General features: G+C 35.7%; 3 protein-coding genes across 3 annotated transcripts; all 3 read left to right on the top strand.

The window, feature by feature from the left end:
- Positions 1 to 620: 620 nt before the first annotated feature.
- LOC115956391 lies at positions 621 to 2,988 on the top strand. Its single transcript, XM_031074788.1, has 4 exons — positions 621 to 1,046; positions 1,134 to 2,267; positions 2,360 to 2,886; positions 2,970 to 2,988. The coding sequence occupies exons 1-4, from the start codon at positions 621 to 623 to the stop codon at positions 2,986 to 2,988; spliced, it is 2,106 nt and encodes a 701-aa protein (XP_030930648.1).
- Positions 2,973 to 3,840, top strand: LOC115958540. The gene is made up of 2 exons (XM_031076956.1): positions 2,973 to 3,325; positions 3,454 to 3,840. Exons 1-2 carry the CDS (start codon positions 3,035 to 3,037, stop codon positions 3,676 to 3,678), a joined length of 516 nt encoding a protein of 171 aa, XP_030932816.1. The 5' UTR covers positions 2,973 to 3,034; the 3' UTR covers positions 3,679 to 3,840.
- A 19,258-nt stretch (positions 3,841 to 23,098) lies between these two features.
- On the top strand, positions 23,099 to 26,462 carry LOC115956390 (F-box protein At3g62230-like). The gene is made up of 3 exons (XM_031074787.1): positions 23,099 to 24,019; positions 25,891 to 26,064; positions 26,163 to 26,462. The coding sequence occupies exons 1-3, from the start codon at positions 23,099 to 23,101 to the stop codon at positions 26,460 to 26,462; spliced, it is 1,395 nt and encodes a 464-aa protein (XP_030930647.1).
- Positions 26,463 to 27,983: the final 1,521 nt, after the last annotated feature.

Raw genomic sequence — 27,983 nt, 5'->3', positions numbered from 1 at the left:
GTTTCCGTCACTCTCCGTAACCCACCTCGGTCTCTGCCGTTACAAAAACACATTTTAACCCCAAAATAGAACATAACGCAAATCAAAACCCCCAAAACTCAAACACTTTTCGAGAGAGACACCCAAGGTGCAATCAGGCTTGTTCTTCGCAGTTTGGAGCGTGTGGAGAGGGAGAAAGCACTTGTTTTGCATCATCGAACCTGGGCAAGGTATGTGTGATGTTTTTTCATCTGCATTTGAGTTCTTGATGTCATTTTTTTATGGTGACCCACCCACGTAGTTAGGTTTTGCTGTTCATCTGCACAGTAAAATTTTTTTTGTATGTTAAATTAGCATTTTGCTATTTAGGTGTAGAATCGCTTAGGATATGCATTTTGCTATTATTGTTTCTATAATGCATATACCTGAAGGAATCAAGTTTATTTATCAATGATTGCACTTGTTTGTGAAGTGTGGGTAGTGTGGTCCCTATGAATTTGTTGGGAGTCTGGTTTTGCATGTGCTTTATGTGGTCCTTTGTCCGTGTGTTGTTGTCAATTTGTTGGCTTGTTGTCTCTTTTGGCTTCTTCTCACTTTCTGCATGTCAGTGTGTGTAAACAAAATATTTATTTTAATTGCAGATGGATGATGTCACATTTGACCTTGAAATTCATGTTGGGGGATGTTTTGTGGAGGAGCCAACCATACAATATGTGGGTGGGTCTGTACGTTTACTGACAGAGATTGACCCTGATAAGTTGAGTTACTTTGAAATTCGGGATTTATGCCATCTAGTTGGTGCTCCTAAGGAACACAATAGATATAAGTATTTAATTCCTGATGGTGATCTACAGCATGATTTAAGAGACATAGAAACAGATATAGATGTCGTAAACATGACTAACCTTCATAAGGCATGGTATGCTGAAAAAATCATAATCTATACTGACATAGATGTGGAGCCATTGGCAGTTGAGTATCCTGATGCAGGGGGAGTGGCAGATGGTGGTGTAGGTGGTGATGCAGGGGGAGTGGTAGATGGTGTAGGTGGTCATGCAGGTGGTGATGTAAGTGGTGATGCAGCAAGGGTTGAAATAGAATTGGATAGTGATGATGATGAAGATGATGAGAATGATGATGAGAATAATGATGAGAGTGATGATGAAGAAGATGTTGAGGATGTTGACATTGATGCAAGAGATGAAGAACAGAATGTTGAAGGAGATGATGATGATGATGATGATAATTGGCTAAATGAAGGCCTAGAGGGGGATGGCTTTGGTGATGATGTATTTGCTGCTCAAAACTCAGCTCCACAAGGTTCTGCTCCCAATACAAACCTAGAATCAAGCAATGCACCCCACACAGACCCTGAGTGGGCTGAGCCAGCCCTTGAGGGTGACCTGGTAAGCATGGATGGGTCTGATGATGAGCATGTACCTGAGCAAGTAGAGTTTAATGCTAAGAGTGACATGAGAAATGTTGTACTGAAGAAGGAGATGAAGTTCCCTAATGCAAAGGTGTTCAGAGCTGCTTTGAGGGAGTATGCAATCAAAAAACCTATTGACATCAAATTCAAGCTTAATGAGAAGACCAAGATATCAGTTCACTGCAAGAATGGGTGTGGGTGGAGATGTTATGCATCTCAAATAAGTGGAGAGCTAACATTTCAAATTAAGACCTTGACTGATGACTGTACTTGTCCCAAGTCTTTCAAAAACAGCCAAGCAACATCAGCTTATGTTGCTAAGAGGTTCATTGAGGATTTTAGCAAAAATCCAAATTGGGAGGTGAGTGGTGTACACAACCATGTGATGCAAAATTTATCTGTTGACCTAAGTGTAAACCAAGTGTATAGGTCAAAGAGAAAGGCAAAGGATTTGATAAATGGAGATGAGCAACTGCAATATGGTGTCCTTAGGGACTATGCACAAATGATAACCACTGTAGACAAGGGGAGTAGGGTTATACTGCAGACAGAAATGGCTGAGGAGACTTCCCAGCCAAAATTTAAGAGGATGTATGTTAGGTTCAATGCTCAGAAGGTAGGATTTTTAGGTGGATGCAGGCCATTTATAGGTTTAGATGGTTGTCACATAAAGCACAGATTTGGTGGGCAAATCTTATCTGCCACTGCCAAGGATGCAAATGACAACATTTTTCCAGTAGCCATGGCTGTTGTGGAACAAGAAACCAGGGAGTCTTGGATATGGTTTTTGGAAATTTTTGCTGATGATATAGGGAGGCTAGAGGAGCTTCAGTTGGTCTTCATTTCTGATAGGCAAAAGGTATGCAAGTTTTGTTTTGTTCAGTTACACTTGAATAGTTGACTTTGTTTGCTGAACTAACTTGTTTTGTTTGTTTGTTTGCTTATTTACAGGGGCTTATACCTGCAATAGAGACACTATTCCCTACCGTGGAGCATAGATACTGTGTGAAACACATCTACAACAATTTCAAAGTTGATCACAAGGGATTGGAGCTGAAGGATGCATTGTGGAGGTGTGCTGCTGCCACAACAGTAAGGGAGTTTGAGAGATGCATGCAGTACATAAGGGATTTGGATGAAAAGGCATATGAGTATCTTGCAAACATTGCACCTGCACAGTGGACAAGGTCACACTTCACTCCTAGGGCCTTAACAGATTGTTTGGTAAATAATTTGAGTGAGTCTTTTAATGCAATGATATTGAAGTCTAGGGACAAGCCTATCTTGGCAATGTTGGAGTGGATTAGGGTTAGACTTATGACTAGACTTTACACAAAAAGGGAAGGGATACAGAAGTATGCTGGAAAGTTGTGTCCAAGCATACAAGATAGGTTGGAGAAATTGAAGGTTGAAAGTAAGGCATTTAGTGCTACCCCAGCTGGTAGTTTCCTTTATGAGGTAGGCAGTCAGTATGAGAGGCATGTAGTTGATTTGGTGAAGAAGACATGTAGCTGTAGGTCTTGGGATTTAAATGGCATTCCTTGCAAACATGCCATAACAGCCATTTATACAAACATTGAGACACCAGAAGACTATACCCACCCATGCTACTTCAAAGAAACTTACATGGAGATATACAAGGAGGTACTTCCTCCCATGCCTGGCCAGTCAGAATGGGTTGAGACTGGACAGCCTGCTCCCCTGACACCTCACATATACAAACCACCAGGCAGACCACCCAAGCAAAGAAAGAGGGCTTCTGATGAGCCTAGGAACCCTTACAAAGCAAGTAGACAGAACAGACCTGTAAGATGTGGGAAATGCAAAAAGGAAGGGCATAACTCAAGAGGGTGCAAGGCTGGCATCACTGGGGAGACACCATGGCAGAGGAGACAGAGACTTCAAAGAGAAAAAGCTGTAAGTAAATGGCAAAAAACACTGTATTGAATAGACACTGTATTGAACTTACAGACCTACAAAAAAATAAAAAAACTGGGTTTTTAAACTTACAATACACACTGTATTGAAACTGGGTTTTGTTGCAGGCAAGGGAAGGGGTGCCTGCACCTAGATCTGCACCTCAGCCACCATCCCAGCAGCCTACCCAGACCTACAACATGATGTCTGCCACTCAGCCTTCATCCTCACAGCAAGGAAATCAACCTAGGCCATCTCACAAGAGAGCAGGATGGTTCTCTTCCTCACAAACAGAGTTTCACACACCTAGGGAGACCTGGGATACCTTACCAAGTTCTTCACAGGTAACTTAGTCCTGGATGGTTGTGTAGCTTGGGATATTTTTTAACAAGTGGATCTATTTTTTATTTTGTAGCCTTCACATGCAAGTGGGAGCACTGGTGGTGTGAGGACTAGAGGACAGCTTGCTGCACAAAGGCCACCAAAAATGAATCCAGTGGGTGGAAAGAGGAAAGAGTAAAGGCAAGAAATGAATGAAGTTAGTGGGTACGCATGCCAGCATTGGGAGTAAAGCTAGTGGGAACATGTGGGCCTTTTTGGTTTTTTTTTTTTTGTGAAGACCACTGTTGGCCTTTTGTAATTATCAATTAGTGTAAAAAACAATCACTGCTGGCCTTGGAATGTGCTTTTTTGTAATTACTAATTAGTGTAAAAAACAATCACTGCTGGCCTTGGAATGTGCTTTTTTGTAATTAAGGTACAATACACTCCAGGTTGTTATATGGAAGTTGTGATATTACAGTTTGTATGGAACAATATTTGTCAAACTAGATTATATGAAAGTTTATTTATTGCTACTACAAATTGTGTCCAAGTATATTGTTTTTATTGTGGAATGGTTGTTATGGTATGCACAGCCAAATTATATGGAAGTTTATTTATTGCTACTACAAATTGTGTCTAAGTATATTTTTCTAATAGAGTGTATGAAAGTTTTTATTGTGGAATGGTTGTTATGGTATGCACAGCCAAATTATATGGATGTTTATTTATTACTACTACAAATTGTGTCCAAGTATATTTTTCTAATATAGTGTATGGAAGTTTTTATTGTGGAATGGTTGTTATGGTATGCACAGCCAAATTGATAATTGACCATTACTTCTTCCATTGAATGGTTGTTATGATATGCACAAAATACTCAATAATTGACCAATTCTTCATTCATTGACACATCAAAACATTACATCAGTAGGCTAGTGCTATTACAATGCAAATTCATTAACACCATTGCCATAACTATCTCTACTAACCAATTAACTACTTTAGGGACAACAATCTAGGTCTCTTCACTCCAGAGAACTCAATTGAGCCAAAACACAACATAACAATAACAAAAAAGATCCATGACAAAATGCATGCAGACTTCCACATTCTTTGCTTCTCTTCAGCAAGAATGGCTTTTTCCTTAGCTTTTGCACAGACAGCTCGAGCCTTTCTCTCCCTCTCCTTGGCTTTGGCTTTGGCTTCCTCTTCAAGAGCCTTTTCTGCCATTTGCCTAGCTTCTTCTGCCGTTTCCAGAGCTGTCCTTTCCCTCTCATTTGCAAGTTGGAGAGCAGTCTGAAGCCTAGACATCTTCTCTAGAGCCAAAGGTGCAGTTTCATTCCCACGAGGACAGGTTGGGTTATCAATCCAAACAAAGAAAGGACACTTAGGACCAACCTTATAACAGCTACAACCCAAGAACCTCCTCCCAAAATTGTACAAACTCAAACTTGTTCTCAAAACACAAGTCTGCTCATTGCACATATGTCCACATGAACCCGAGAAATTACCACTTGATGAAGACATATCAACATAACACGATTCCTGGGGAGTACAAATTTAGACTTTCACACAGTAAGTTCACATTTGAACAAAATCAGAAACCCTAAATCAAGAACAGACCCAAATGCAGATGAACAGTAGTCACACATACCTTGCCTAGGTTCAATAATGCAAAACAAGTGTTTTCTCCCTCTCCACACGTTCCAAACCATGAAGAACAAGCTAATCGCACCTCGGGTCTCTCTCTCGAAAAGTGTTTGAGTTTTAGGGGTTTTGATTCGCGTTATGTTCTGTTTTGGGGTTAAAAGGTGTTTTTGTAACGGCAGAGACCGAGGTGGGTTACGGAGAGTGACGGAAACACACCTTAGGTGGGTTAAGTGACACTTTTCAAACCACGGGTGGGCAAAGTGATTTTCGCCCAAACCATAGGTAGGTTATGTGTAATTATCCCTTTCTATAAAGCTACCATTGCTGAATGTGAGTCTTTGCAACATATTTTTTAGATGTATGAGAATGCTTCTGGACAACAGTTAAACCGTGCTAAAACTTCTCTATTTTTTACCACAAACACATCCAGGGAGGTGCAAGAGGAAATTCGGGAAAGGTTTGGAGCACAGGTGATTAAACAACATGAAAAGTATTTGGGTTTGCCATCATTAGTGGGGAGAAATAAAAAAGCAAGTTTCAGTGCTATTAAGGATAAACTTTCCAAGAAGTTGGTGGGTTGGAAAGGAAAGTTGCTCTCAAAAGCTGGTAAGGAGGTCTTGATAAAAGCGGTGGCGCAAGCTATACCTACCTATACCATAAGTTGTTTCAAAATTCTGGATTCTTTGTGTGATGAACTTACTAGCTTGATCCGAAATTTTTGGTGGGGCCAAAGAGGGGAAAAAAAGAAGATGGCATGGTTGAGTTGGGATAAGCTTTGCGAACCCAAGGAGAGGGGTGGGATGGGGTTCAAACACCTCCAACAATTTAACTTAGCTTTATTAGCTAAGCAAGGATGGCGGCTTCAAACTTGCTAGAACTCCCTTCTCTACCATGTTCTTAAAGCCAAGTACTTTCCCTCATGCGATTTCCTCCATGCTAATATTGGTAATAATCCATCATACACCTGGCGTAGCATCTTTGCAGCAAAGTCCATTGTAGAGAAGGGTATTCGATGGCGAGTTAGGAATGGTTCAAATATTCGGGTTTGGGGAGATAGATGGCTTCCAAGGGCTTCCAGCTATGAAGTTATTTCTCCTCGGCTTTTTCTCCACCCGGATACTAAGGTTAGTGAGTTTATTTGCCAAGATAGCTGCTGTTGGAAGGAGGAAATTATTAGACAGATTTTCCTACCTATGGCCGTGGTGGCAATTTTGAGTATTCCCATTAGTTCCCAACCACCTAGGGATCGTTTGATTTGGGCTGAAACTAACAATGGTGGCTTCACTATTCAAAGTGCATACAAGGTGGCTATGCTCCTTTACCAGTCAGGTGATGTAGCTACAGCCTCATCTAATAGCCAACAACGGTCTTTTTGGAATAAAATATGGCACTTACCAGTCCTTCATAAGGTACGCCAATTTGCTTGGCGTGCCTGTCATGAGATTCTTCCCGTTAAGGAGAACTTATGGGTTCGTCGAATACTGTTGGATAGCACCTGTGAAGAATGTGGTTTAGCCTCAGAGACTTCAGGGCACTTGTTTTGGTCTTATTCAAGAGCTTAACAAATTTGGAGTTGCACGAAGCTTCCAAGCTCTCTTAGATCAGGTTAGTTTCACTCCTTCTTCGATCTGTTATGGTTTTTGTTGATGATAGAGTCTTTCGATTAGGAGAAGATTGCCTTGGTAGTTGATAGGCCACAAACTAGGGGTGAGCAGACTAATACCGGAGCCGACCCAACCGACCGACGCCGACCCTACCATACCGCCTCTAGCACCGACCGATTGAGCCAAGGCCGGCGATCGGATGGAGAATCCCGCTCCGACACCGGTGCGGTGCTACCATTGGAATTGCAACTGCAAACTGAGACTATGGTCAAACCGAACCGATACAATTCTGTCACTCTGTTTTTTTTTTTCTTTTTCTTTTTTCTGAAGCTGATAAAATGACATCGTATGTATGGGTGTTATTAAAAAAAAAAAAGCAAAACGGTGTGTTTTATGCTAGGTTTTCAGATTCTCAAGGGTATATAAGTTCATATTTTGCTCTCAGTATCTTTTAACTCTCTCTCTCTCTCTCGTTGTAGCTCTCAAGTCTCGCCTGACGCAGCACAAGAACGGTAAGCTTGTTTGTCTTCGTGTTTTACTGTTTTTTCCTTTTCATTTGTTTGGGAAAGTTGAAAGCATGAAACCCCAAGACTCACTGAGCCATTGTACCAAAACTTACTTTGCCTACACACTTCCGGGAATAGGAAACCATGGTGACTTCCCTCTAACCCGAGAAAGTAGACTAGAAACTATGGATATTACTTATTTCAGTTATTTGTTTGAGTAAGCTTGTGTGACTGTGAGTCTGTGTCTGTGTCTTTCTATTTTGAGTAAGTTTCATATATAAATATAATATTATATTAAGGTTGGTCCTGGTTGGATGCTTACATATATAATATTAAGTATTAACTATTAAAGGTTGGCTGTTTGACTATTTGTAGCAGCTTACATATATAAATTATATAATGTTATATATACACGGATGCTTTATGCTTACATATATAATAATATAATATTAACTATTAAGGTTGGCTCCCATAAAAAAAAATAAAAACTATTAAGGTTGGCTGTTTGTATTGTAGCTGCTTACATATATAATATTATATAACATTGTAGCTGCTTTTTGTACAAATGACTTGCTAAATAAAAATAACTGTTTGTATTTACTTGAAATCTTGAATAGGTTGATATATTGATATTGGGCTTGAAAGCCCAATTTTTTTTTAATATTTCAAACCGATCAAACCGAATAAACCGACCGCAAAAAACCGCACCGCTATAGGTCGGAAAACTGACCTTAGGCGGTGTGCATCGGTTCCAATTATGAAAAAACCGATCTCTATCGGTTTGGTAATAAATTTGGAAAAAAACCGCCCATACTGAACCGCGCACACCCCTATCACAAACTGAATGATCTCTTGTGATAGAAATTAATTAATTAATTAGCCAAGTTATTAATTAATCAATTTATCATGCAAAAATGTGGTAGTATAAATAAATCACTAATAAACTAATTATGCAACAGAAAATAAATAACACGGTGATTTGTTTACGAATGGGAAAAACCTAACGGCAAAAATCCCACCGGGTGATTTTCAAGTCACCACTCCTGAAACTCCACTATTATCACAACAAGCGGTTACAAGTAAATAAATCTCAAGTATCTTACCAACCTACAGTTGAACTCTTACCCCAATACCCAATTGGACTTGTTCTGTAGTGACAGTTCTCCTTTCGATGCACGGCTCCCAAGTACGTGACTAACCAATTGCGCGAATCCCAGTATGCGACTTCAATCACCAACTAAGAAGATGGTTCATTGCAAAGTTCTTCAGTTTCTCCACACGATGAAGATCAAGAAGATGCTTGGTCACAAAACCCTACGATGCACATACACAACAACTTCTTTAAGAGAAAAAGATGAATTAGGGTAAGAACTTCATCTCCGGTCACAATTTGTTTGAACATAGTTTGCTCAATGCTTGCACAACTTGTGAACTGTTTGGCGGCCCTTAAAACAATCCTTTTTTATTCTAGGGTTAGGAGAAAAGAAAGCCCAAAGACATATTCACGGATCTCAAGAAAATCATATCAGAATTCTGAATTCCTTAAACCTCGACAGATAGGAGGTGTCGAGCAGCTGTCGAGCAGGTATTGAGCACACCAGTCTTTGAAACAGCTTTCTTAAGCTCGATAAATGCAGCTGTCGAGCTTTAATGAATTTGCACTATCAACTTGTTTTCTTGGACAGACTTGAAGGTTTCAACACTTGATCTTGAAACACGGTTTCTTAAAGTATTTAAACACATCTTAAATCTACCCAAATACAAGTAAAGTGCGTTTTGTCAAAGGATAAGCCAATTACATAAAGTAGTGACATATGTTCCTAACAAGTAAAACACATATGTCCTAATAGTAGTCATTGTTGCTTGGGCATTATGGAGTAATTGGAACGATATTAGACGTGGGGGAGTAAGGAAAAACCTAGAAGCGATGGTACAGTGGGTCATCCACTACCTTATGGAGTATACAGCTGCGATGGAGATGGCTGCACCTGCAATAGAGGACATGACTGTCATGTGGAATCCTCCTCCACTTGCCATGTTAAAAATTAATGTGGACGGTGCCATTTCAAAGTGTCCAAACTTCATCGGTGTGGGGTCTATTATCCATGATGATACTGGTCGATTAGTGGCAGCCATGTGCAGAAGCATTGCAATGCCATTGGGTCCCTTAGAAATGGAGGCAAAAGCTTTTGAAGTTGGTCTTTAGTTGGCTAGGGACATGGGTTATCATGATATAATTCTGGAAGGTGACTCATTGATTCTTGTTCGTGCTCTCTGTGGTCTTTCTTCGCCTCCCTCTACAGTAGATTCACTGGTTGTGGGGATGCAACACATGTGCTCTTCGTTTTGTACAGTTTATGTTTCACATGTAAGGAGGCAGGGGATCAAACCTGCCCATATTTTAGTTAAGCATGCTTTAAGCTTAAATGCATCTGTTGTATGGATTGAGGAGACTCTTTGTTGTATTGAACAAGCACTCATCCATGATTTTGTATCTGTTTCTGGTGTTTGAATAATATTTGAAAGGTTTCCTATCAAAATAAATAAATAAATAACCATTATCCACTTTAAACTTGTTATTAGAAAAATGAACATAAGCTTATAATGTTGGAGCCTTGAGCTTCTTAGCATTTTAAACTTATCACATGATAGATGAAGATAATCTAAGTTTTTTGTTAACCCAACTCACCAGTTTTTCTTTCCTAATACAGATTTAGCATGTAAATTTCATTCCTACTAACACATTTTACTCAAAATAAACCAAATAAGTAGCCAAAGTCCAAACATGCCATTTTGTTGTATTAGTCTTACAAGCTGACAAATTCCTAATCAAATTCGTAAAACTAAAATGTCTAGTAAAATTGGTCACGAATAGAGACCTAAAAGCAGTATTTAAAAAATTGAACTGGATCGATCAATTGAATCGAGAACCAGAGCCAAAACTAGTTTGACAAAATCGGAGAAAAATTGATGGTTGAAACGTGAGAACCGTTGGTTCAACTAATAAAAACCAAGAACTGACTTATTTTCTGTTCTTTGATTGTTTCGATTTTTAAAACCACACTTAAAAAGCTAAATGTCCAATGACTTATATGTGTTTACTTTGAAAATTGACCCATCATTGTCAATCTTATTTTTTAGATGGAATGCAAACAAATGATTAAAGAGTGATAGACCCATTTTACAAAAAATCCTATCAGATTTGAGATTTGTGAGTCATCCTAGTTGCAAGTGTGACTGCCCAAAGCTGTTATCCACAAAATGGCCAGATATGGGAAATTGGGAACTACCATAGGTTATAATGTATATGATTGAATAATGAAAGGGGTCTTTCTCTACACTAATAATCTTATTGTGGAGATAAAAACTAGACCATAGTTGTAAAAGGTGCTCTTATCTCTTTATGCTAAAAATCATTCTAAGGGTCCGTTTGGGATTCGCTTATTTTGCTGAAACTGAAAAACTTTTTGCTGAAAGTACTGTACATAAAGGTAAAAGTTAATTGAAATAGTACAGCGAGACTCATGAATAGTACCAAAAAGTGCAGTGGGACCTATTACATTAACTACAATACTGCATTAACTAATCATCCATATACAACCGCACAAGTAATTTACGTGAGAGACGCGCTAGTGATAAAATGGAAAAAAATTCAATTTAAAATAATTTTTAGACATGAACAAAAGTTGACAATAAAAATCAGGGAAAAATGCTCTGACACCTCTTGAACTTTAAGGCAACGGCCAAAAGACCCCTTAAACTTTTATTTCAGCCAATTTACTCCATAAACTTTGCATATCAGCCAAATCAAGACCTCTGTTAATTAGTTGTTAACAAACTAACAGTCAAACCCATGTGAGAGTCACGTGAACTTTAAAAAACAAATCTTATCCTATGGATTTGAAAACCGATTGAAATTGAAGAGAAATCTAAGTTTGCTTGCAAGAGAACAGAGAGACAGTGGAAGCAGACCCATCGTAGTTCCTTGATCTTCTTCAGCTTTGAATGAGATATTAACCACAAACCAATACGATTAATTAAGAATAGAAATTGCACAAAAGAACACTAATGATTGTGAAGCCTTAGCCAACCTTTGTCTTCTTCTTCTTGAGAGAGCAAAATTTGCCTACGAAAATCATTGCTTGCACTTCACATGGTGTCCACTTTGAGATTCTATAAGTTTGGGGAGTCTATGACTATAAGGGTCCAAGGAATATAAAGCCTTCACAGATAGGTTGGTTAAGGTCTTTCATATAATATTTAAATGGGTTTGTGAGCTTGTTTAATTTGTTTCATAAAAAATACTTAGTTATCCACATATACCAAACCAAAGAATGAGATTGGCACAATGATTTGAAAAACAAAGAGTAGGAGAAAGAAAGAAGAAAAAAAAAAGAAAGAAAAAAAAAAAAAAACCACAATGGTGGTTGGTTGTCGGAGAAAAGATGTCACGGTGGGTCTGGTTACACCGTCTTCCTCCTCCTATCTTCTCTCTTTCTTGGTCAGACATAGATTCATGGAATTATATTTTTGTTTTTTAAAGTTCACGTGATTCTCACATGGGTTTGACCATTAGTTTGTTAACAACTACTTAACAGAGGTCTTGATTTAGCTGATATGCAAAGTTTATGGAGTAAATTGGCTGAAATAAAAGTTCAAGGGGTAATATGTGATCACTTCAATAAGGCTGTCAATTAAGTTGTGTATACTATTAGAGATATATTAGACATGTTAGCCCAATATAATAGGATCAAGCCCACTCCTGTTTGTACTAGTAGTTTAGGGTTTAGTCGCCTATATATACTCATGCTAGGGTTCATTGTAACACAGGTTATTGTACTACACTTACGTTATAAAGATGTAGTCCTTAAGAGATTTCTCCATAGATGTAGGTTGACAAGGCTGAACCACGTAACCCTTGTGTTCTCAGTGTTCCTATTCTATGCTTCCCTTTCCGCATCCACTCTAGTATATATAACATGGTATAACACATTAGTTGCTAATATATTTAACATGGTATAAGAGTCAAACTTCATTCTTGGCATCAAACAAACATCTCTACATAACAAAGAAGATTCATACATGCATAGCATAGATTCACAGTGCCCCTGCTTAATTTTAGATCTAGACTCCACGACATCATGCAGCCGTAGTGGCTTACTACTGTGTCAAGATTCTCAGGACTAAGCAATCCATGCCTCTCCTTATCAGATCTGCGCAAATCAAGGCTTCACTTGATGAAACCAACCATATAGACGTGCTCCACGACCTCTCGCGACCAAAACCTAGGAAGCTAGTCTCCACAGGAATCTGCACGTGCCGACCAAGATTCCAGCACTCACTCCATGCACCGCCATAGATTCTTCACTCCTAGATACACATGCACCACCATGAAGGCCTTGTCGTTTATCGATCTGCGTAGCTTGAGAATCTGACCCTTATATGATAGTACACACGCCCTCACGCACCTCCCGAAATTTTGGCCTCGCCTCCACGCACCAGTGGATAATGCACGCTCCCACACGCGCTGATGAACCATGCTGATGTCATTAATGACATCGTCTATGGACATCATTAAGTGCCACGCCAGCCCTAGCTACATCAGTAGCCACGCAGCTCGCCATGTCAGCAGTGTTACCTCGTCAGCACCACGTCACCTAGTTGACCGTTGAACCAGACTGACCTAACTCGGACCACCCAAATCTGACCCGTGAGCACTGATCATTGACTTTAATATTCGGTTGACTTTGACTTTTGCGTTGACCTTTGACTAAAATTCAAAATTCTCGAAAGAGTTTACCTTGCTCAGTTTTTTTTTGCGTAGATTCCGGTTTTGGACTCCACTTCTTCATTTGAAACTCTAAAATCAGTCAATTGGCACATTCTTCATCGTGGTTTCTTCAAAGGTCCAAGGGATCTTTTCATGCTTATCCAACCTCAAACCTTCATCGAGCTTCCGCCTTGAGTTTGAGGGAGGGTGTTAGAGATATATTAGACATATTAGCTCAATGTAATAAGCCCAAACCCACTCCTACTTGTATTAGCAGTTTAGGGTTTAGTCGAGCTATATATACTCATGTTAGGGTTCATTGTAACACGGGTTATTGTACGACCTCTTACATAATAAAGATATAGCTCTTAAGGAATTCCTCTGTGGATGTAGACTGACAAGGCTGAACCACTTAACCCTTGTGTTCTTGGTGCTCCTATTCTATGCTTCTCCTTTCGCATCCACTCTAGTATATACAACATGGTATAACACATCCGTTGCTAATATATTTAACATATACAAAGCAAGAGAGTCAATATAGTACCAAGGTTGTTTCAATTTGCTTAGGAGAACATAATATTTTGCTATTGGTTAATACTAGCGTTCTCTCTCTCTCTCTCTCCATATATATATATTAGTCAAAATTTATATAATTTGTTAAAATTTAAGAGTATTTAAAATGGCACCAAGGCCTAAACAAGAACAACAACAATAATAATAAAAATAATAATAAAAAAGGCCGTGTGACTTGATATATCAATATAATGATGGGTGAGATACTCATACATTTTTTTTTTTTTTTGAAAGTTGAATAAGTTTCCTTCCCATCTATTTACATCATTCACACATAAAAAAAGAGTTTGAAAAGTTTAATTCAACTTTTCAATTTCCTTCCCATTTATTTACATCATTCATATTAGGCAAGCAAAACGAGAAAAGTTATAAAAAAGATACTTAATAAAAAAGGAAGAAGTGGGTGGAGATACTCACACTAAAAGACAAATTTTGAGGTTAGAATAAGTTTCTTCCTATCTATCTACATCATTCATAGAAAATGAAGAGCTTGTAAAGTTGAATTCAACTTTTCAGTTTCCTTACCATTTATTTACATCATTCACATTAGGTGGACAAAACAAGAAAGATTATAGAGTTTAATAAATAGAAGGCAGATAAATAGGGATGTGAAAGAAAATACTCACACTAGAAGATTAAATTTGAAAGTTGAATAAGTTTCTTTCCCATCTATTTGTACCATTCACACTAAATGAAGAGTTTGAGAAGTTAAATTCAACTTTTCAGTTTCCTTCCCATTTATTACATCATTCACATTAGACAGACAAAACATGAAAAGTTAAAAAAATTAATAAAAAGAAGATTGAGAAATAGAGATGATCGAGATGAGAAGAAGAGAAAAAAGGATCCACATGAAATATATCAATATAATGGGTGGCTAAAGATACTCACACTAAAAGATAAAATTTAAAAGTCTAGAGATACTCACACTAAAAGATAAAATTTAAAATTTAAATAAGTTCATTCTTATATATTTATATTGTTCATTCCCATTTATTTACATCAAAGTTATGAATTCCATTCAGGTGACCGTTTTGGTTTATCCATTGGAATGAAATACAGTACTGGTGTGTCTTGGTGTACTGTTTTGAAATTATTGCTATTTTTATATTATATGTATATAATATATATATATATATATTCAAAATCAAATAATAATAGGTCATAACACCATATATCATTTCAAAATAAAAAAAGAAAAAAGAAAAAAGAAAAAAGAAGGAGAACCCATGAAAAAGGAGAGGAAATGGGATAAAAAATTAAGGTTAATCACTTAGTTGAAATATATTTTTCTAGAAGAATTTAGTTAAAATAATATTTATACTATTTTTTTATAATGTAAAAACTTTCATTTTGTTAGTATTTATGGTGGTCAGACAAATGTGTATATATATATATATATATAGAGAGAGAGAGAGAGAGAGAGAGAGAGAGAGAGAGAGAGAGAGAGAGAGAGAGAGAGAGAGAGAGAGAGAGAGAGAGAGAGAGAGAGTTTTTCTAAAAAAATGTAAAAAAAAAAAAATGATGTCAGCAAAAACAAAAAAGTGATGTTATGGTGTGAGTGCAACAGTAGACAAATTACCTAAAAAGGAGAGAAAAAATAATGTGTAACCCATTCAGGCTAAAATTCATTAAAATGGACCAATTTGATTGGAATGCATTGAAATTTAAGCCAAGGTGGAATCAAGGTGTTCCAATTTTTGGTTTCATAACTGGAACGAAATATTTCGGCCATTTTGGTCAAAACGAAACAGAATTCATAACATCGATTTACCTCATTTATATTAGGAGGGCAAAACAAGAGAAGGAGAAGAAGGTCATGTGACTTGATATATTAATACGATGGCGGGTGGAGATGGTCACAAAAAAGACAAAATTTAAAGTTCAATAAGTTCCTTCTTATCTATTTACATCATTCATAGTAAATGAAGAGTTTGAATAATTGAATTCAACTTTTTAGTTTCATTCCCATTTATTTACATCATTCACATCAAGTGGACAACACAAGAAAAGTTAAAAAGCTTAATAAAACGAAGATAGAGAAATAGAGACAAGATGAGAAGAAGAAGAAGACCATGTGGCTTAATATATCAATATGATAGTGGGTTGAAATATTCATACTAAAAGACACAATTTAAAAGTTGAATAAGTTCCTTTCTATCTATTTACATTATTCACAATAAATGAAGAGTTTGAAAAGTTAAATTCAACTTTTCAGTTTCCTTCCCATTTATTTACACCACCACATTAGGTGGACAAAATAAGAAAATTTAATAAGCTTAATAAGAAGAAGACAAACACAGAGATGAGATGAGAAGAAGAAGAAGGTCACATGACTTGATATATCAATATGATGATGGGTGGAAATACTCACACTAAAAGACTAAGTTTAAAGTTGAATAAGTCTCACACCCATCTATTTACATAATTGGCACTAAATAGAGAGTTTTAGAAGTTGAATTCAACTTTTCAGTTTCCTTCCCATTTATTTACATCATTCACATCAAGTGGACAAAAGAAAAAAAAAAAGTTTAAAAGCTTAATAAAAAATAAAATAGAATAGAGAAACAAGGACGAGACAAGAAGAAGAAGAGGGTTTGGGCTGCTTGTAAGAAGGGAGGGCCTACTTATGTTAAAGGTTTAAGATGGACCATTAGAACGGGGGAGACTGTGAGCATGTGGAGGGATTTTTGGCTGCCTTGTGGGAGACTAAGGGAGCTAATTGAAGGACCACTAACCCGGGAGGAGGAAGTGTTGACTGTGAGGCAATGCTTTGATGATAACCTTGTGTGGAGGCCTTCAAGCATTTCCTTTGAGCTTCCTGCAAGTGTGCTAAACACCATTAAGGCTACTCCTTTCTCTTTTGTTAACCAAGAGTGTGATAGTCTCATGTGGGCATACTCTAATAATGGTTTATTCTCTATCCAAGCTGCATATCTGCTTGCTAGGGGCTTAAATCCCCTGAACCTGAGTACTTTGTCATTTAAATGGGTCTGGAAATCTGAAACTTTGCCAAAGATTCAATTCCTTATTTGGCAATGTCTTCATGATAGTCTTCCTACAGCACAAGTGTTGGGTTCAAGAGGTTTAAGCCTTGACCCATTGTGTAAAATGTGTTGCAAGCATAATGAATCTATTGAACACCTATTTAGGAGCTGTGAAGTTGCTCATCAATTCTGGTCACAGCTGCAAGTGCCTCATTGCATCATGAATTCTTTTAATTTGCCCTTTAAAACTTGGCTGGAAATCAATTGTAAAGATGGCATGAGTGCTGCTGTGAAAGGAATTCCTTGGAGGGTGTTATTTCCTATGGGTTTGTGGCACCTATGGACTCATAGAAATAATTTCATTTTTAGGACTGGTGTGGTGGATTCTCACTTTTGGAGAAAATGTATCCAAGCCGGTACTGAATATTTTACCATTGGTCTTGCTTCTAAGATCAAGCAACATAAAACCATTGTTCCCGTGGGGTGGGAGAAGCCACCAAGGGGTTGGATGAAACTTAATACAGACGGTTCAGCTATGAGGAGTCCGGATAGAGCTGGTGGAGGGGGTTTAATTAGAGATCATGAGGGAACTTGGCTGAAGGGGTTTGCTAGAGGCCTTGGGTTCACTAATAGTGCCTTGGCTGAGCTTTGGGCACTAAGGGACGGGTTGTTGTTAGCTAAGGAGATGGGCATTCAGCAACTTGTTGTTGAACTTGATGCGTTGAGCATAGTTATTCTTATGAACAATGAATCTGAAAATCTCTTAATGGAGCCTCTCCTTTCTGATTGCAGGAGCCTCTTGAAGGATATCCCAAGCAAGCGCGTGATCCATGCCTTCCGGGAAGCAAACCAATGCGCTGATGCTTTGGCTAAACTAGGAGCGCAATTTTTGTATAGTTTTGTAACTTTTTGTAACCCACCGTCTGTGGTGGAGGAAATATTAGCTTTTGATAAGGCTAATTTGCGTTGTAATAGACTTGTGAATTCCTAAGTAATGTTAAAGCTTGTTTTACCAAAAAAAAAAAAAAAAAAAAAAAAGACAAGAAGAAGAAGAAGAAGAAAAAGGTCACATGACCTAATATATCAATAGGATGGTTGGTGGAGATAAAAACACTAAAAGACAAAATTTAAAAGTTGAATAAGTTCTTTTCTATATCTATTTACATCATTCACAATAAACGAGGAGTTTGAAAAGTTAAATTCAACTTTTCAATTTCCTTTTCATTTATTTACATCATTCATATTGAGTAGACAAAATAAGAAAAGTTAAAAAGCTTAATAAGAAGAAGACAAAGAAATTAACTAGGACAATATGAGCAGGAGAAGAAGATGAAGAAGGTCATGTGACCTGATACACATAACTAAGAGGCTAAATTTAAAATTTAAATAAGCTTCATTCTCATCTATTTACTCCATTCACACTAAGTGAAGAATTTGAGAAGTTGAATTCAACTTTTCAATTTCCTTTTCATTTATTTATATCAGTTACATTAGGCAGACAAAACAAGAAATGTTAATAAACTCAATAAAAAGAAGATAGAGAAACAGAGATAAGATGGAAAATGAAGAATAAGAAGGCCACGTGACCTGATATATCAATATGGCGGTGGATGGAGATACTTACACTAAAAGAAAAAAATTAAAAGTTTAATAAACTCTATCCTTTCTATTTACATCGTTCATAGTAAAAGGTGATATCACAATACGGTATTGATTCCCTTGATACAAAGTCTCTAGAACAATTCAAATTGCATCTCATTAACCGTAGGTGTCAAAATAAAATCCTCAGCAAGGACAACAATGACTAATATGAATAGTAACATAGATTGTCCACAGCAAGCACATAAATAGATTAAATAAAAGTTAAGTACATGAAAAGAAGCTATTGACCACTAATGATGCAAGAAATCAGCAGTTAAGTTCTTCGTCAGCGTAGATGGACGATGGTGTTGGATTCATCTCTGATGAATACCTGCAATAAGACTAAAGCTAAGAAAATATATATACACCTGTGTAGTGTTGGTCAAAAACCCTCCAATGATTAAGTTAGAAAAGAATTTCCAAGAGGTGTCCTATCAGAGAATTCAACTTGAGAGTGGTTTTTGGATAGAAAATTGTGTGCACCTGTATGCCTTGACTTCTCTTAATTTTATAGCTACTACCGTATTAATGAGCAATGGATCTCTGTATTTATTTGCAACAGCTAGTGTGTTACAGGTTGATATCTAGATGGACATAACTTTCTCTGTTACCGTTGTTCCGTCTGTTACTCCTCGGCCTGAATACCTTCAATAAATGCGTAACGTACATTTGCTTTGTCAATGACTATGGGACGGTTCCAAGTTTTTTGGACTTATCAACTACAAAACTTATATACCCATGTCAATTAAAAGCCTAATTTTAACTAAAACCCATGACATAAAATCAGAAAGAAACATGGAATGATTAAGGAAAAGAACCATGTGAAGATTTCTCACAAATTTTTTGGAAAGCTTGACACAATTACCCTCATTTTTTAATGGAGTGTAGCAAACCAAATAGGGAAACCCCAAATTACCAAAAAAAATAAAAAAATTATAACCTTAAAAAAAGTGAAAGAAGATTGGTGTGCAATTGGATGAATGACAGTCATTTTTGATAAGATAGGGTGCCAATGATGCAGAATTTGGGACTATTGTTGTCAATTACTTAAAGAGGAAGAGAAGAGAGACAAGTGAGATTTGAAATTCAAAGCAGAATTTGAGAGTGAGAGAGACAAAGACGAGCAATAGAGGGGTTTGAGTGTGAGAGAGACAAATGACAGTGAGAGTGACATAGACAAGATTGATCTTAGAAGTTGGGTAAAGTAATGTTTCAATTTTTTTAAATGCCACATTAGTCACAAGAGTTGAGTTTGAAGTGGAACTTGACTTTTCAGGAGTCGAGTTTTAAAATGAGGCTATATTTGGATTTAAATTTAAAAGATATGTTTTGTTGACCTTCATTTCTTTAAGTAAGAAGTATAAAAAAATAGAGTCAAGATATATGGAAGGAACCCAATGAAGGTAAGCTGGTGCTCAAACTTATCAACTTATGAAGCATCTATCCTTTGCTTTAATGGATGGATTTGTCTATGCCTATCTACCAGAAGTTGGAAGAATAGCCCTTAATGAGGCGTATTCTTCTAGGTCTCGATCAAGATGGTCCTAATCATCGATAACGATCTATAAAGCAACCACAATCATGAGAAGCATAAGCTCGATCAGGATCTATATATCTGACTTAGTCAACAGCTTCAATTGATGCTCGACCACTCCCCATGCTACTTACTTTGCATCGAGGTGTTGTGCCTCCACTAACTCTGCTACTTGCTCAAATGTTGCTTTGAAGGGAATAATGAAGTATTCATATGTTCTTAATGCGAAGAATGCATTGTAACATAACAAATATGCATATTTGCTTCTCAGGAAAAAAGAGAATCTCAGTGATCCAACAATGGAGCCCACCAAGTGCTACGAGTGAAGCTAAAGGAGAGTGAGAGGTTTGACATGTACTATAAATTTCAATGCTGGAGAAAATTAGGGACCAGGTGGAAAGTGGGAACATTATACATAAAAATGAGTTTGACTTACCTCCAGTACTTTTTAAAAAGAGAATTTATTTTTGTTTTGATAAAAGACTGCCACATCACCCACTAATTAAATAAAATATGGAGATTAAAACATACTATCACTTGCCATTGTATATTTAGAACGAAAATAACATATTTAGTTAAAAAAGTACTGAAAATAAACCAAATCTCCATAAAAATAATATTTCAATAGCATTACAAGACCAAGATACAAGTGATTTGATGTTAAAAAGGCATAATGAAGGTGGCATTTATTATGAAATGAAAGCACAGTTGGCATTTCATGAATAATGTTGATATTATTAACAAGTAATAAATTGTTTTGGTTATAAATTTGGATAACAAGTAAGGCTAACTGGCTATCTACGTACTTAATAAGTTTCCTTAAAACTATCCTAATAATTGGCAATATCTTGAGAAGAAGAAATGGCAACCTATTATGTCCATGAATATCATGAACCTCTTTTTTTTTTTTTTTTTTTAAGAAAACAAATAAACACACACAAAAAGATCGAAATAAGGTTATAGTACAAAAGCATACCACAAACTATAAACAAATAAATTTATGTAAATGGCCAATGTAAAGATTCTATTTTCTTATAAATCAAACTTAAATATTTAAATTACAATCAACCCTAATTTTTTTTTTTTTTTAATTTTAATTAATTAGCCTCTCACCCTATCTACATTTCTAAACCTATACCCATAAATTTTAACAATGATTCTTTCTTTCAAAGAGCACACCATACAAGTGTGGTGTAGAAATATGATACTTAAGTGCCTCATGTCAACTTTCTTAATATCAATCTAAATCTCACTGTTTCTCAAAAAAAAAAAAAAAAAATATATATATATATATATATATATATAAATCTCACTCTCTCTGCCTCCGATTTTTTGTTGACTAGTATTAGCGACAGTAAAACTCTTTACTTACACAGATTTGTGGCTTTGAGTCATTATGAGTTGTTTTGAGAAACAAACACATACATACCAGGAAGTGGAAGGAGAGTTCTAATACAAATGCACATCATAAAATCTACTCAAAAGTTATGGTAAAATTGAGTCATTACGAGGTTTTCTAAAAACTATTGAGTTGATTTTTTTAAGTATTTAACATACTAAGTATGCTTAGCAATTTTTTTTGGAAAGATTATTAATTATAGAAGTATATTTTTTGAGTTTAACATTCGCTGGTTAAACAAAATTGCTACTACTTTTTTTTTTTTTTTTTCATTTCAAAAATACACTAGTGCATCTATTAATTATTTTTTAAAAAGAACTTTTATGAAAACATTAACAGAGGAGAAAAAAAAAAAAAAAAGATACTGTGGTTACTAAAAAAGTCAGATATATTTTATTTTGTATGAGAACGTTAAATGTTCAGTTGTCTTATTTTGTATTTATCCAAAAAAAAAATTTTTATTATTTTGAAACTTAATGCATAAAAATGTGTTACGAAAGATTTGTGTATTAAAACTTAAAATTGCATATAGATTAATAGAGATTAACTTAGCAAGGCAAAAAAGAAGAAGAATGGAATCTTCTACTTATTTATTTATATTTTGTTTTGTCTCAACCAAAAAAAAAAAGTAAAATAAAAAAAAAAGAAGTAAAATAAGCTGATACTAAATGAATAACTAAATCTCACTCTCTCCACCTTCGTTTTTTCGTTGAATAGTAGCAGAAACAGTAAAACTCTATAATCTATATATATACCTAAATATGGATTGTTTCCTACTATTTCCACTAAATGTAATTCCATACTTATATATAGATATGTGGCATTGAGTCATTACAAGTTGTTTTGAGAAACAAACACACACATCGAAGAAAGAGGAGATGAAGTTCTAATAGAAAAACAAACCATAAAACTCTACTAAAAAATCAGGATAATGTTGAGTCATTACGAGTTGTTTTCTAAATATTATTGAGGTGACATATTTATTTATTAAGCATAGTAAGTATGCTTAACAAACATTTTTTTTTTTGTTGAAAAAGTACTAATTATATAAACATAACTTTTGAGCCTTTTTTTTAAGAAGAAAAACATCGAACTTTATTAAGACAAAACGGCTATATCAATCTAAATAACAGAATGTACTTGTGAGGGAACATCCTCCATTCACTGTTCAAAGAAATTTACTACATTTTTTCCTCAAAAACATTAAAGAGAAGGAAACCGTGGTTACCAAAAAATATCTACCATATTTATCAAAAGAAAAAAAAAAATGTACTACTTTCTTAACGCCTCCCCCACCCCCACCCCCCGACCCCCCAAAACAAAAAAAAAAAAAAAATTAAAGAGAGGAAAAAAGAAAAAAAGAAAAAAAGGACACCGTGGTTACCAATTACAACGTTAAATGTTTAATTGTATTCTTTTGAATTTATAAAAAAAATAAAAGGTTGTATTGTTTTGAAAACTTGATGCATAAAAATGTATTTCGAGATATTTGTGTGTACAAATTTTAATAGAGATCAATTGAAAAAAAAAAAAAAAAAAAGGAATCTTCTACGCGTTTTTTTTTCCAGTTACAATTACACACCTCGAATCTTCCATTTATGCTCTTTGGTTTGGTAGAAATAAAAAAGACAACCTTTCGCCAAACCTCACTATAATCCAAACGGTGCAACCATTGGTCTCAGGCTTTACCAATATAAATCCCATCAAACCCTTCTCGCAAATTCATTCTTGGATATTATCTAAGAAACTCACCATCACAGCAACCACACTGATCTCTCCATAGCCATGGCTGATAACATGGACATGTTCAGAAAGTTGAGTGAGCATTTGATCCTGATTATCATCTCTTTCCTTCCCTTCAAAGAAGCCGTAAGGACTAGCGTTTTGTCCAAGCGTTGGCGTTACATATGGCATGGAACAAGGAACATTGAGTTTGATGAGAGAGCCTTTGTAGATTTTCGTGACTCTCAAGAAATGCAAGCCTCTCAAAGAAGGGGTTTCATGGATTTTGCACTGCAATGGATCCAAAACTATCAAGGACGTGATATAGATAAGTTTCAACTCACATTATCTAAGCCTGAAAATTTTAATGGGGATATACAACGTTGCATTTCATTTGCCATCACACATAATGTGAAAGGCTTAGGCCTTGATTTTTCTGACCCAACATGGGCAGAAGATAACCTTGATAATCATGCAGCGTTGCTTGATTTGCCATTGAATGTGTTTGGACATGTATTTCTTGAATCTATAAAGTTGTTTTCCTGCAATTTCCGTAACTCTAACTTCATGAACTTTAGAGCACTGAAGCAAGTATCTTTCGGTTGGCTTGAATTATCACTGAGTTTTATTGAAGCCTTGTTAAAGAATTGTCCCTTGCTAGAAAGTTTGAGTTTGAAGAAGTGTTGGAACTTGGATCATCTTAAAATCAGTGGACAAAATTTGAAGCTGAAAAGTTTTGTTGCTGATAACTGTTCTCTAATTTCCGATGAGATTGTCATTGACGCACCATATTTAAGGTTCTTTAAATATTCAGGGAAAATGGCTCACTTTGAAATTGAAATTCACCGATCCCACATGGAAGAAGCAGATCTAGATTTTGGGATCGAATTTGAACATTATGATGGTATAGGAACTGATCTCTACAACCTCCTTAATCAACTTTATCCCGTCAAGGTTTTGACTGTTTGCAGTTTTATGCTTCAGGTTTGATCTCTTTACATAGCTTGATATATATTGAACCGTACGTAATATGCAGTTATATTGAGATTTATTATTATTATCAGATTATCTATTCTTTTAAGCATGCATATAATGGTGTAACAGTAGGACTTCAAAATTGTATCTCACTAGGGCATCATGGATTTCACTTAATATTCTTTTGATTTTGATTTTGTGGGAAATATTTTGGTCATTTATGTGGCATCTCTATATATGTAGTCTACTATCAACTTGTTCTTTCAATTCAAATAAAACAATTGGAATTGCACATCTATTTCCATTGCTTGAGCATCTTCTGTATATCTTACTTATGTCTTATCTAGAAGCCCTTATTTGTTTGTTCATTTTGTGTCTAGTAATTTCCGGTATTTTATTTTCGAGTAATAGGATAGTGGTGGGTTATCCCTTTTCAAGTGTATTGCAGCTAAAAACCCTATCCTTGTAGAGATTAATTCATTTCTTGCAATAGGCAGTAAAAGAAAAATGAAGAGGAAAAAAGAGATGGAAAGAGAAAGGTGACAAATAAAATACAAGAACATTACTTGAGCTCTCATCATTCTTGGAAGATTGAAAACATTATGAAAGGAAGGTTAGTTAAATTTAAGGAAATAATGAATTTATCGGAGACACTCTTTTCTTGTTGATAATTTGATAGTTAAGGTAGTGGGGTTTGGCTAGTGGACAGATTTGATAAAAATACTAAAATATGTCTATTCAAGTGTGTTGGTATAGAAAGACACTTAAGGAAAAGGAATATTAGAGAGAGAGAGAGAGAGAGAGAGAGATCTAAAGATCACGTGCCCTGAAATAAAGATAATAATTACAAAATTGTTGAGTATTTGGCAATCTGTTTTAACAAAGTTTCTAAAACTAAATTGAAGTGAATAGAATGTCTCAAGAAACCGAGTATGTCTCAAGTAACCGTTGAATTTACAAGTGGTTTCTTGAATTCATCAGAAGAGTTCTTGGAATCTATCAAAAAGAAAAGGAGAAAACCTTTCCAAAATATTAAAGACAGACAAAGCAAATGATCACATACCCAAAATAAAGATAATAATTACAAAACTTACTATTGAGTAAGAGGCAGTGGCAATCAACTTTTAAAAAAGTTTCTAAAACTAAATTGATGCAAACGAAAAGTCTCAAGAAACCAAACATGTCTCTCTTAGAAAAGTAACTCTTGAATCTAGAAGTGGTTTCTTAAATCCATAAGAAGAGTTCTTGGAATCTTTCAAAAATAAAAGGTAGAAACTTCTCTAAAATTATTATTGATCAAATTCCAAATTTACTAGGAGGTCACAACTCATAATATAAACACTAAATAAATCTTATGGAAGCTAGTAGACTGTTACAAAACCCTAATTTGTATTAAACACAATTAGGCTTGAAAATAGAGGAAATCAACAACAAAGGAAATTTTGAGAACAAATGTGACCTAATTATGACTCTTAAATTAACAACTATAAAAAATAGTAAATGATCATAAATATCAAATTTGACTAATCGAAAGCCTAACAAATAAATTTTCTTGAGATACAATGTAGGTTATTGCAGTAAGGCGATGTGTTTCTATTGTTGTGATCTTCACAATGATTCCTTCTATGTCACAAAATTTCAGGCGATTTTGTTATTTGCTCCAATAATTTCTAGTATTACTTTTTTATTTTTCAATTTCCTGCATCTTGTTTAGATGATATCTCTTTTATGGAAAATTTTGTTCTTTTGTTTCTACATCAGAAAAAAAAAAAATGGTAGCTACTGTGCAACATAGTATTTCAACAAGGTTACATGGTAGAGGTTCATGTGAAAGTTGATTAACTAACACTCATTTTCTATGTGTACGTTTACTGTTGTAGTTTCTTCCCCTTGGAGATGAACCAGTGCGTATGGGGTTTGACATGAGAATAAAACACTTGACATTGAAGACTTGTGTGCATCCATTTGAATTCATCGGAATCAGATTCCTCTTGAACAGTTCTCCTTATCTAGAGACTCTTACATTGGATATAGGCCCGAGAAGAATTTTTGGCGTGAGTATCAATAAAAATGTACAAATACATAGACATGCATATACATACATTTTTGGCCTTGGACTTAAATCTTGACATATATTATTCCTTTGTTTTAGGGTTACCGCCCTCCAGTAAGAGTAAACTTTAATAGGTTCTGGCTTGAGCGCTCCATCAAATACAAGTGTGTCAAAGAAAGTCTTAAGGTGGTGGAGGCAAAAGGCTTTAAGGGGACAATGCATGAACTGAGCTTGCTAGCCCACATGATTATCTATGGCCGTGTCTTGGAGCGCGTGGATGTCACTGTTTCAAAGGAAGAGGGTGATAATGGTGGAAATGAGAACCGATACCGAGAAATAGCTAATGCGATGCTGGAATTCCCAAGAGCCTCCCCAATTCTGCAGATATCAATCAAGTGAATCATAATAAATCTAAGGTCACAACATTTTTTTATAACTATTGACATGACATATTTTGATTAGTGCATATAAAAGTGGTGTTTTTTGGAAATGATGTTATGCTTCCATCACAATACGTCATGTCAACAGTTATGAAAAATGTTGTGTTTATAGTATTTCTCATTAAGTAAGAATATACTATGCTGCTACTATTTGCTGTTAAATATTTAAATGAACAGCTCTTAGTTTATATATAGCACTTACATGAGGAATTGGAATGAACCAAGAAACTACTGTAATATATATGTCGGGAAACTGCTGTGAGACTTATCTTTTTTGTTGCTATCTGTAAGAATATACTATGCTTCTACTATTGGCTATTAGATATTTAAATATGTGAACAGCTCTTAGTTTATTCAATTTGGTTGCTTTATTTTATTTGGTCAGCTTTATACGAGCAACGGGAGCATTTTCCTCTCTCTGTGTGTGCATTTGTATGTTCATTTTCCTCTCCAGGTGTTATATGATCAGGTTTCCTGATCATGAATGTGTTTGAATTGTTTCCTGAATTTCCAATTACAGTTTAATTAAATTGTGGAAGGAATGCTTAGGGAAAGAGAGCGTGACTGATCCTGTTATGTTCAATTCCCTTGACAGTGGAAATTGATTAATAGATACTTTGTTCTCGCCATTGGAATGTTGCTGTTTATAAATTTGGAAACATCTCTACTGTCAAACTATGACATTGAGGTCTTAGGTTTTACATTGTTCTTAAATTTTTTTATTTTTTATTTTTTTATTTTGGTGGCAAAATATCATAGTTATGTTCTTCCATTCCAAATGCTTGCACCTCCCAGCATGGTCATGCTTATTTGCTAATAAAATATATAAGTAATGTAACCTAAAAAGATGAAAATTGATTTAAAAAATTATTGTCTCACACTTTCAATGTCCTTAGTCCATACATCAGATATTTTTTAGAAAATGTAGATTCTTACTATTCATACTTTATAAAATAGTATTTGGTGTGTATAGAGTGTGAACATTGGGAGTGTGAGACATTTAGAATAGTAAAAATGTAATGATAATGGTTTTTGTTGTCGAAATAAGCCATCAAGCTCAAATTGTATAATCCTTGCTTCTGCTCTTGCCTTCTTTTTCTAATTTTTTTGCTTGGAAAACTACACCCTAGAAATCGATGATGAGCTCTCCAATAGCCAAAATTTTCCTTACCGTCCATGGCAAGTTAAAGAGCTTGGCCATAAATTCTTGAATTTGAAAATATTGTTCACATTGATGTTGCGGGTTGAACTTAAGAAGAAACGAGCTGCCTTAATTGCCTTTGCATATGCCCTGGCTTGTATGTGTGTCATAGGGTCAATTTTTCACTTTAATTTTCTGCCTGTGATGGCCCTAAGTTCCTGACTTAGTCTTAGCTAACACCACACACTCATTGTAATAACACTTAGAACAGATTATATAGGGACGTTTAAACACACAACACACACAATATTTACAGGGAACCCACCCTTAACCTTTATT

Source organism: Quercus lobata, chromosome 8, assembly GCF_001633185.2.
Source record: "Quercus lobata isolate SW786 chromosome 8, ValleyOak3.0 Primary Assembly, whole genome shotgun sequence".
Taxonomy (NCBI): domain Eukaryota; kingdom Viridiplantae; phylum Streptophyta; class Magnoliopsida; order Fagales; family Fagaceae; genus Quercus; species Quercus lobata.
This window is presented reverse-complemented; position numbering and strand designations above follow the sequence as displayed.

Excerpts from the sequence above, each read along its gene's own strand:
- LOC115956391 (XM_031074788.1), top strand. The coding sequence starts at position 621 with ATGGATGATGTCACATTTGACCTTGAAATTCATGTTGGGGGATGTTTT. Across the intron at positions 1,047-1,133 it reads GTGGTCATGCAGGTGGTGAT|AGTGATGATGAAGAAGATGT; the intron begins GTAAGTGGTGAT and ends AATAATGATGAG. Across the intron at positions 2,268-2,359 it reads TCATTTCTGATAGGCAAAAG|GGGCTTATACCTGCAATAGA; the intron begins GTATGCAAGTTT and ends GCTTATTTACAG.
- LOC115958540 (XM_031076956.1), top strand. The coding sequence starts at position 3,035 with ATGGAGATATACAAGGAGGTACTTCCTCCCATGCCTGGCCAGTCAGAA. Across the intron at positions 3,326-3,453 it reads GACTTCAAAGAGAAAAAGCT|GCAAGGGAAGGGGTGCCTGC; the intron begins GTAAGTAAATGG and ends GTTTTGTTGCAG.
- LOC115956390 (XM_031074787.1), top strand. The coding sequence starts at position 23,099 with ATGGCTGATAACATGGACATGTTCAGAAAGTTGAGTGAGCATTTGATC. Across the intron at positions 24,020-25,890 it reads TTTGCAGTTTTATGCTTCAG|TTTCTTCCCCTTGGAGATGA; the intron begins GTTTGATCTCTT and ends TTACTGTTGTAG. Across the intron at positions 26,065-26,162 it reads GCCCGAGAAGAATTTTTGGC|GGTTACCGCCCTCCAGTAAG; the intron begins GTGAGTATCAAT and ends CCTTTGTTTTAG.